The sequence below is a fragment of the Aotus nancymaae genome, unplaced genomic scaffold (assembly GCF_030222135.1).
Source record: "Aotus nancymaae isolate 86718 unplaced genomic scaffold, 86718_ANA_hifiasm-v0.15.2.pri h1tg000007l, whole genome shotgun sequence".
NCBI lineage: Eukaryota > Metazoa > Chordata > Mammalia > Primates > Aotidae > Aotus > Aotus nancymaae.
The window spans coordinates 14,650,121-14,660,783 of NW_026988418.1; the positions used below are offsets into that span (position 1 = coordinate 14,650,121).

The following is a 10,663-nucleotide window of genomic DNA, read 5'->3' on the forward strand; positions in this document are numbered from 1 at the left end:
CAAATCTTAGTTATTTGGGGTAGTATCATGTTTCCTGCCTCAAGTCCGTCTTCAATTCCTTTATACGTTTTTTTTTTTTTTTTTTTTTTTTAGAGACGGGGTTTCCCCATGTTGGCCAGGCTGGTCTTGAACTCCTGACCTCATGTGATCTGCCTGCCTCAGCCTCTCAAAGTGCTGGGATTATAGGCGTGAGCCACCATGCCCAGCCCCTTTATACATTTTAAGCATAATTCTTTCTATTCTATATCTCATAATTCTAGCATTTTAGACTCTCAGGGAAACTAATTCTGCTCTTTCTTGTGTCTGGTGCCTGCTGCTCACAGTGGCTTATTTCCTTGTGTGTTTTGTAATTATATTACAAGTTCATGTTTCGCGGATCCAGAGGGACTGTGGGACAGGACACATTGCTCCAGGAAGGATTTTTCATTTACTTTGGCCAGGTTCCCGGGACCTACCACTCTGAGCCCATTTACGTTACTTTTTAAATTTGTGGTTTCCAGGATCACAAAGGTAGTAGTATGCCATCAAACCCAAAGTTTATTCGATGGCAGACCGGTATTTATAATTTTTTAGGGAGTCTTTTTTTTTTTCCCTCACTAGAAATGCTGTCTCCCCTTGCTGGTGGGGTGGGTCTTTTTTCTAGCCAATCCTCCTATTCACTGAGTGTAGCCCTTGGAAGGTCCCAGATTTATGTGTTGAGTGGGGGGATGCTAAGTTCCAACTCCTCAAACTGTAACTGTGTGGGCCCAAGACCTTATTTCCCATCCACAGAGTGGCCGGTGAAACTCCTGGTTTTAGATTTCTGAAATGTGTAAATACCCTCAGGCTGCTGTGGCTTCATCTTATTTGCCAGCCTGACTTCAGTTCTTTCTTCACTCTTGGCTCAAGGGGGTTTCTATTACTTCTGTGGGAGCGCAGAAATGCACTTTATTATTATTTATTTATTTATTTATTTATTTATTTTGAGATGAGGTGTAGCTCTGTTGCCCAGGCTGAAGAGCAGTGGTGCAATCTTGGCTCACAGCAACCTCCTCCTCCTGGGTTCAAGCAATTCTCATGCCTCAGCCTCCTGAGTAGCTGGGATTACAGTCATGCGCCACCGCACCTGACTCATTTTTTGTATTTTTAGTAGAGACAGGGTTTCACCATGTTGCCAGGCTGGCCTCAAACTCCTGACCTCAGGTAATTCATCCACCTCGGCCTCCCAAAGTGCTAGGATCACAGGCATGAGCCACTGTGCCCGGCCAGGAACGTCCTTTAAAGGATGTTTGTTGTAACTCATCCCAGCCTCTAGGTAGTTTCTTTGAGGAAGAATGTTGGAAGCATTATTTCCCCTAACCTGTCTCTTCCATCATCTTCAAAGATACGTCTTTAAAACCCAAATCTAATCAAGTCATTTCTAAACTTAAAATCCTTCCCTGGCTTCCCACTGCTCTTAGGGTAAAGGTCAAGTTCCTTTCCATGGCCTAAAAGGCCCCACCTGATGCTGCCCCTGTCCCTCTCTTCAGAGGCTGGGACAGTGTCTATCTCTTTGTGCCCAGGGCATAGCCTAGTGACTGGTATTCAAGCCATTCATCTCTGTTGGATGAATCAATGAAGCAGCAGTGAGAATGTACTGCCTGGGTGTTCAACTGTCATTCTCTCTAACTGCTCTCAAAATGCCCTGCGAAATGGGATTACCCCTCCACACCTATTGCAGATGGGGAAACTGAGGCACAGAGGACCGGTAATTTGGCTAAGGTCACACATCCAAGCATGTGTTCTAACCCAAGTTTCTGCCTGAGTCAGTGCCCATCAGCTTAGCCCACAGAGTCATGTCCATTGCTGTGGTTTATGCTGTGGTTTATGCCAACCTCTAAACAATTCCAGACCCAAGAGTCTGCCCCCGATTTCTGCACACACACGCACCCCTCACCACCTCCATCCCCCACTGGGGAAGACCTTCTGTCTGCTTGGTCTACCTGGAGAGAAAGATGCAGGGCCAGATGGACAGACAGTGCAGAGGTGCACATCCCTCCCTTAGCAGCCCCAACACCTCTTCTGCTTAACTGGGTGAGGCTGTCTACAGCATCTAGGGGTGAGCTGAGCCCTAGGCTAATTTCCTCTCTCCTTCCCTCCTACAAGCACCCATGAATCTCGTGCTCTAGGCTATGCCTGGGACTGGGCTCTGGGGACACAGAGAGTGGACACTGACCTAGGCCTGCCCCTTTAGGAGCTCACAGCCTACAGGAGACATGTGGGGCAGCGACAGCCACAGTGATCAGGGCTGTGATAATGGGAGTCACTGGGGGCAGAAAGGGCCCAGAAGACACCTCTAACTCAGCCTTGGGGCACTGAGGAGGCTGAGTGGAAGGAGGATGGCATCAAGGAAGATGCCACCGAACTGAGAACAAGATGGAGAAAGAAGTCTAAGAAAGGGAAACAGCATGCACAGGGCTGGAGGCATTGGCGCCACGGTTAGGAGGTACAAGCATTCTGGAAGGGCTTGGAAGACAGAGGCTCTGGAAGGCCAGCTAAATGGAGGGGTGAGGCTACAGTGGCTGGAGAGCTCAGGAAGGCTGGAGACATCAGCCCCATTTGACTTACTAATAGCATTAACAACCACCCATCACCACAAAGAGATTAGCTCTTCAAGTTATCTAAATTGATGACTGCATGATTTCACTCAGTCGTGCTAGCAGGAACCCTTATCTGCCTTTGACAGATAAGGCAGGGAAGGCAGTGAAGACAGGAACACAGTCAGGCTCCTCTCAGGAGGCTGGGAGAAGACAAAAATGCATTGTGTGGAAGCAACAGTGCCAAACCTTTCCCCTCGCCTGGCTGAGACTGAGGCCCCCACTTCTCCACAGGCTCCCCCTGCATCTTCAAGATGTTTCTTTTCCCAGGACGCCTTGCCTGGCCCAGGTGACATCTATTCCTCAGTGATGGTGGGTGAAGTGGCATTGAGGAACCAAGGAAAGGGAGGGGAAGAAGAGGTGCTGGGCTAGATGGAACAGAGCTGGTGACCAAAGCCAGGAGCTCTGGTGACCAAAAGCACAGGGGTGGGGGCTCTCCCCTTCAGATCCCACCCACACTGAGGCCCAAATGAGAAGGCAGCTAGAGGGTGGGAGGGAGTGTCAGGTAGCCCAGAGCCACCCCCACTCTCCCGTTCCCTCCCACTTCTCTACTATAGTTGGCCTAGACAGCTACTTCTGGGTCTCATAGGGAGATCTGGGTAGAGCTGGGAGACCCTCAGTTCCTACTGAGAACAGAAAATCCTTCTACCTCCATCTTAGTCAGGGAGATGTGGGTGTGGGGTGGGTGAGGTGGTGGAGCAGTTGCTCAGGAGGCCAACTGCAGTCAGAGCTGGATTTTAATCCCTTCTCCACCACGGAGGGGAACTGGCTCAACGAGTGAAATAACCTGTCCATGGGGATCTGTTGCTTCCAAAGTGACCTTCCTAAATTGCAAAAATGATTGTGACTCTCCTTCCAAAGAGTCCCCCTTAGCGGCACATAAATGTGTGACGGAGTGATGTGGCATGACCTAAAGCAGTGTGGCCTTCATGAGTTCTGAAAGCAGACAACCCTAGACTCAAGCTGTAGCTATTCCTTGCTGGATAACCTTGGGAATGTTCTGCACCATCTACGAGCCTCCATTTCCTCATCAAGGAAATGGGAATGACAGTATTTCTCTACCGCGGTTTTTGTGAAGAACGACTGACTATGGAAAGCACAAGAGTACTAAGAAAATGTGAGTAATTATTATTTTTTCTAAAATTATGTATTGTCATTTTTTTTTTGAGAGAGAGAGTTTTGCTCTGTTGCCCAGGCTGGAGTACAACGGCACTATCTGGACTCATTGCAACCTCTGCCTCCTGGGTTCAAGTGATTCTCCTGCCTCAGCCTCCCGAGTAGCTGGGATTACAGCCATGTGCCACCACACCTGGCTAATTTTATATTTTTAGTAAAGACGGGGTTTCTCCATGTTGGTCAGCCTGGTCTCAAACTCCCGACCTCAGGTGATCCGCTTGCCTCAGCCTCCCAAAGTGCTGAGATTATAGGCATGAGCCACCATGCCTGACCCAAACTACATATTTTTAAGACTTACACACACTGAGCAAAATAATAAAAACAGGGAAATGATAAAACCTAAATTCAGGATGGCAATTAACTCTGGAGACTGAAGAAGGGAAGAGGTTTCCACAGGACCTTCAAGGGTCTCTACTATGGTTTATTTCTTAAAAAGAATATAAAATGGATGGGACACGATGTTAATATCTGACAAAGTTGGGTGGCAAAAGTATGGGAGTTCATTTTAATATTTGCTATATTTTTCTGAAGGCTTAAAATGTTTCATGATTTTTAAAGAGGTAGAGATTTAAGGGTTTCATTCGTTCACCACTGACCATCTGGGCCCAGAGCAGGCCTCGCTGAGTGTTTGCTGAGCGAGTGAGTAAGTGTCTCTATAGTGAAGGTGAGAATGGTCCTGCTGCATGCGGCCCTCCTCTGCTCAGATCCCACCAGGATGACCCTAACCAGGGGTGGTGACAGATGGACAGGTGGCCTCAAAGAAGAGTGGGCAGGCATGCAGAGAGACAGGTACGGTTCAACATAAGGAAGACCCACTAGCCTAAGAGCAAGCTTGCTGTCCTGAGGCCTGCAGCAGGGCCAGAGGAGCTGGGGTTATGGAGGGCACTTAGGCACGGAGGTAAGCATATAAGAAAGTGAGATGAATGTGGTTTTCAGCCAGGGAGTCTAGGCTTCTTCGATAGATAGCTTGCTCCATGCCCGACTTCTCTCCTGGAAACCACTTTTCTGGACCCAGCAGGGTGGTGGTGCTGTCAGGGCTGCGCAGAAGGAACCTACCCAACCTTACAAAGACTCGGGCCCAGAGCAGGAAAGGAGCAGTCAGCCTTGCTTCCTTGTGCTTTCCAAAGGAGGGACCAGAAGTCTAGGAAGGGTAAAGGACTTGGCCAAAGTCATATAACAAAAGTGATCAAGCTGAAACTCACCAGGCAACCCTCTCCCAGGCCAAGGTATCCCCCAGCAACCCAGCTTCCAAGCCCTGATAGAGCCACACACACACAAGCCCCGTGGAGGTTTCCAGCTGCCAGCTGGCACCAGCCTCATCACCTCCCTGTTCATGTGTCAGGCCTCGGGCCCTTAGCAAATATTGTCACTGGTGGTGAGGCTCCAAGCAACCCTCCTCCCAGCTCACCTGGGCTGGATCTCTGCCCAGCAACCTCCCAGCGGTCAGGGCTCCCAGAAGCTGCCCCCTGCCCTGCCCACTGGGGCACAGGAAAAGCAGAGAGTTTCGGAAAGTCTCACAGCAATAGCAGTTGTCACTGCTACAGGGGGTGATGTAGGTAGGGGTCCCATAGGGGTTTCTCAGTGGGATGTGGGTAGGGTTGGGCGGGAGAGCCACGTTGAAGGTGACAACGCCCACTTTTTACTACCCAGGTTCCTGCTGCACCCAATGGGCCTGGCTGGCCCATACCTTGGCCCTTTAAGTTCCCCTAATGTCTCTGAAGATGATGGGGGTGGGGGGATCTGACAACAGACACAGCTGAGTTCAAATCCCACCCCCAACTCTCACCTCCTGGGTGACCAATGACAAGTCACTTAAGTGCTCTGCCTCAGTTTCCTCATCTGTCACGGGGGAGAGTAACAGGGCCACCCCACAGGAGTGAACGCCACGAGGCAGGTTGGGAAGGCGGCTCTGAACGTGTCTGTGACTATAGCTCTGTGAGAAAGTTGGGACCCAGAAGGGGAGTGACCGACCCGGGGTCCCCGCGCCTCCTCCCCCTCGCAGCCCCCAGCGCCCACTCCTGGCGGCGGCGGCGGCGGCTCCCGGGGCTGGGCGGGGTGGGGGCTGGAAGCCGCAGTGCGGCCCCGGGCGAGTGAGCAGGGGAGGCCTGGCGCGGCGCCCGCCACCCGCCCCGGCCCCAGCCTGCGCCGCCCGCGCCCCCAGGCCTCCCCGCCGCGCACTTACCCCGCGGGCAGGGCTCCCGGGGCGTCAGCCGAGGTCATCGCCGAGGGGCGCGGGCGGCGCTGCCCCCGCCGGACGCCAGCCGCGGCCCAGGTGCTGCCGCCGGAACCCCGAGCCAGGCGCTGTGCGGTCGCGGACGCGGCGGCCGGGGAGGGGCGCGCCAGGGGCGGGGAAGGCGGCGGGGCCGGGCCGGGCCTCGGTCTCCCCACCCGCACCGTGGGGCCATGGCCGCCAGCGCTCCCGCACAGCCGGGGGTTCCGGGCGGCCCCCGCCCCCGCTCCGACAGGTAAGAGCCCGGCGCCCTCCGCGCAGACACCGCCCGGCCGGGAGCTGGCGCCCTCCTCACACGTCCCCACCTATTTGGCGCTAGAAGTTCTTCTCCGGGACCTGAGGCCCACTTGTCTGTCACTTCCTCTCCCCACAGCTCATGCCCTGAAGCGGCCCCCACCTGAGCCGTCACCATCCTCCCGCATTAATGAGGGCATTCGTGCAAACAAAGATAGCCCGCAGAGTCAGGCCTGGATTTTAATCCCACCATCTCGCCCACGGAGTGACTGCAGGAGACAAGGCGGGTAAAACGCGGTTTAGCACTCACCGCTAGCTGGCAGTTCACAATGCCTTCTCAAATGATCCCCATAGTTGCTATTTTACAGATGGGGAAACTGAGGCATGGGGTTCATTTGATTCACACATGATCACTCATCTAATAAGTGGCAAGCTAGGACTGGAATCCAGCCCTCCTAAATCCAAAGCCAACACTCCAGCCCCTTCCCCACTTGGCCCTCTCTCCCCTGCGTTCCCAGTGCCTCTGTGGGGGTCACCCACCACACTCCCCAAATGTCCACTATGTCCGGAGCCCTGAGGTTGGTGTCTCCATTTGACCTGATCTTCTGGCAGAGAGAGCCACTGGCCCATGAGGAGTTAACCAGCCACCAACTCCTGGCCCCAGATGCTGCCCTTAACCATGACTCATCAGAGCATGTAGCTGCCATTAGAGCTGTCCCTTCACAAAGAGAGGGACAGAAGTAAGGAAGCACTGTGGCTCCCCTGGAGCAACCATGACCTTCAGGACGTCAGAATAGGAAGCAGAAGGGGACAGCCTACAGAAGCGGCCACGGTGGAAACAGGACTTGCACCAGATCCCAGGGGAGCCAGGCAGGTTGGGCTTGATAGTAGCTGCTCAAATCTAAACAGGCTGCCTGGAAAGTCAGTGAATTCCCATCTTGCCCATTTTTAAGCACGGGCCAGATGCTCACTTGCAAGAATCATCCCATTTCTAGGAGTCTCATATACAGACATGAAAAGATAATTAACTACTAGAAGCAAGGTGTGATGACATCCACCAGCAACTATAAAGAATCCAGACAAGGGGAGAGACTAGGGGGCTTCCTGGAAGAGGTGGGGACAGAACTGAGCCTTGAAGTTTGTTATTTAAACAAGCTGATGAGACCACCAGTAGTACGAGTAAAGAGGCTGATGAGGCTGAGGCCCCCATCGCATGCCATGCACTTTCAAATCTCTAGGCATTTAAACATGCTGTTCCTTCTGTGTGGAACACACCTTCCTCCTTTGTCACTTGTTAGTCATTCATGTAACCAGGGGCAGATCCAGAAGCTTACAATGGGGAGGCCACTGTTAAAAAAAAAAAAAATACAAATTTACCAAAACAGGATGAACACTCCTAATTTCAAAATCTGAAATCCAGAATGCCCCAGAATTTGAAGCTTTTTTTTTCTTTGTTTTTTTGAGACAGCGTCTCATTCTGTTGCCCAGGCTGGAGTGCAGTGTCATGATCTTGTGATCTTGGCTCACCATAACCTCCATCTCCTGGGTTCAAGTGATCCTCCTGCCTCAGCTTCCCAAGTAGCTGGGATTACAAGCACTCACCATGCCCAGCTAATTTTTGTATTTTTACTAGAGATAGGATTTTGCCATGTTTGCCAGGCTGGTCTCGAACTCTGGACCTCAAGTGATCCACCTACCTCGACCTCCCAAAGTGAGATGGATTCCAGGCGTAAGCCACTGTGCCCAGCCTAAAACTTAAAGCTTTTTGAGCACTGTAGTTGGAGACTGTGGGCTGCCATGTTTGCTGTGCTGTTGTTACAGCAGACACAGACATTCTGCTGATGCTCACGTGCTGCTGAGTTACCGTGAACACTTTATTTTTTCACTGTATTAATGGCATGTAATATTTTTACTGTTAAGTACTTATGTGTGAATAAGAGTAAAAAATGCTTATTGGGAGCATATAAATTCACAGTCAAAAATGATGGTGATACAAAATAATCACAGATTGTCCACATGGGTGGCTGAGAGAGTGACAGCTCTGCTTTTTGATGGTTCAGTGTACACAAACTTTGTTTCATGCACAGAATTATTAAAAATATTGTACAAAATTACCTTTAGGTGGCTGGGCACAGTAGCTCGCGCCTGTAATCCCAGCACTTAGGGAGGTCGAGGTGGGAGGATCACCTGAGGTCAGGAGTTTGAGACCAGCCTGGCCAACATGGAGAAAACCCTATCTCTACTAAAAATACAAAATTAGCTGGGCATGGTGGCACATGCCTGTAATCCCAGCTACTCAGGAGGCTGAGGCAGGAGAATCGCTTCAACTCAGGAGGTGGAGGTTGCAGTGAGCTGAGATCGAGTCATTGCACTCCAGCCTGGGCAACAAGATCGAAACTCCATCTCAGAAAAAAAAAGAAAGAAAGGAAATTACCTTTAGGCTATGTGTGTAAGGTGTATATGAAACACAAATGAAGGCTTGGGTCCCATCCCCAAGATAATTCATTATGCATATGCAAATATTCCAAAATCCATAAACATCCCAAAATTGAAACACTTCTGGTCCAGAGCATTTTGGGTTAGGGATAGTCCGCCTGTATAAAATTGCCAGGGTTCTCGCAGAGCCTTGGAAGGGGCCAGGTAAGTGAGGAACCCTGAAGCTATAAGCTCTATTAGCACCAAGGTAAACCTTTACTATATTTGACCAACGTTTGTTGAGATTTTGCCATGTGCCAAAACTCTTCCCTACCCTGCAGCTTTCAGTTCAGATGTCACCTCTTCCAGGAAGCCCTCCTTCCATAGCTGGGTCAGGGGATCCCTGTGCACCCACTGCCCTAACTCCCTCTGACCTACCTCATCACCCTGGGCTGTCACTGTCTGTGTGTGGTATGTGTATTTGGGGTGTTGGGGAGCAGGGAGTAGGTTTGTATGTGACTGTCTGCTTCTGGAGGGTAGGGCATGGTCCGATTCATCTCTGTGTCTCAGGGCCTGACATCAGGTACCTGACTAGTCACCAGACACTAACACGGGGCCTAGCACTTTACAATTTTCCTCTGAGGTTATTATTATAACAATGGCTGACACACATCAAAGGCTTTTTACATGCTACACATGGTTCAGTGTATAACATGGATTTTCTTATTTTTCACTTTACCACCTCTCTGAGCCTCAGTTTCCTCATCAGTAAAATGGAAATAATAATATTGCCTACTTCTGAGGTTGCTCTGAGTATTAAGAATTCATATATAGGCTGAGCATGGTGGCTCACACCTGTAATCCCAGCACTTTAGGAGGCTGAAGCGGGTGGATTCCAGGAGTTTGAGACCAGCCTGGGCAACATGGTGAGAACCTGTCTAAAAAAAAAAACCGGGCCAGGTGCGGTGGCTCATGCCTGTAATCCCAGCACTTTGGGAGGCTGACGGGGACGAAACACTTGAGGTCAGGAGTTTGAGACCAGCCTGACCAACATGGAGAAACCCTGTCTCTACTAAAAATACAAAATTAGCCAGGTGTGGTGGCGCATGCCTGTAATCCCAGCTACTCGGGAAGCTGAGGCAGGAGAATCGCTTGAACCCTGGAGGGAGAGGTTGCGGTGAGCCGAGATGGCACCATTGGACTCCAGCCTGGGAAACAAGAGTGAAACTCTGTCTCAAAAAAATAAATAAATAAAAGCCAAGCATGGTGGTACATAGTCCCAGCTACTCAGGAGTCTGAGGCAGGAGGATTGATTGAGCCCAGGAGGTTGAGGCTGCAGTGATTCTTGATGGTGCCACTGCACTCCAGCCTGGGCAACAGAGTGAGACCCTGTCTCAAAAAAATAAAAATAAAAAATACAGTAGCAGAGTGCTATAAAAATGGCATGGTGATAGTTGTGGTGGACCACTAGACACCACTTTCCTCCCCATTTCAAAGATGAAAACTGAGCTCAGTAAGGGAAGCAGAAGAGTTTCCTTTAGAGCTGGAACTCTCCCTACACCACCACAGGGACAGTGATGCTGGAGCCACTCACCTGGTGAGTCAGCACATCAGAGTGGCCCACCCCTCAGGAGGGCCCCACCCAGGCCAATTCCAGCCCCCAGGAGCTCTGGCCCAGCCCCAGTGCAGGGGAGTCGTGAGTCACCATCATCATTTCTGGCTCCCCAACTCAGGTGACCTTACTTGGATAACCTGCATGTCCCCACCTTGAGGTGACAGCTGAGCCCTGGCGATGGGAGAGCATCCTGAGTCCTGGGAGTCTTCCTCCGGTTGGGAGACCTGTTTCCTGGTGAATTACATGTAGGAGATGCCAGGCCTGCTTTCCTCCCTCATTTCCTCCCCAACATGCAAGAACAAATCACCAGGGTCACCACACCTCTCAACGGGCCTGAGAATCTTCACAGACTGTTTTCACCTGTGCCATCATCAGCTT

The 10,663-nt window shown here is 51.1% G+C and overlaps 1 protein-coding gene across 2 annotated transcripts in view; it reads right to left on the reverse strand.

The window, feature by feature from the left end:
- The window catches only part of TTC39A (tetratricopeptide repeat domain 39A), a 43,301-nt gene extending 36,942 nt beyond the window's left edge, over positions 1–6,359 (reverse strand). Inside the window, exon 1 of one of the 2 annotated variants that reach the window (XM_021673300.2) lies at positions 6,327–6,359. Coding sequence is in view for 1 of the 2 variants with exons in the window: in XM_064372330.1 (XP_064228400.1) it covers positions 5,974–6,011 (38 nt within the window). In the remaining variant the exon portion in view is untranslated. Of the gene's footprint in view, positions 1–5,973; positions 6,097–6,326 lie in introns of those variants that run through there. The other variant, XM_064372330.1, reaches the window with a different exon arrangement.
- Between the last annotated feature and the right edge of the window lie 4,304 nt (positions 6,360–10,663).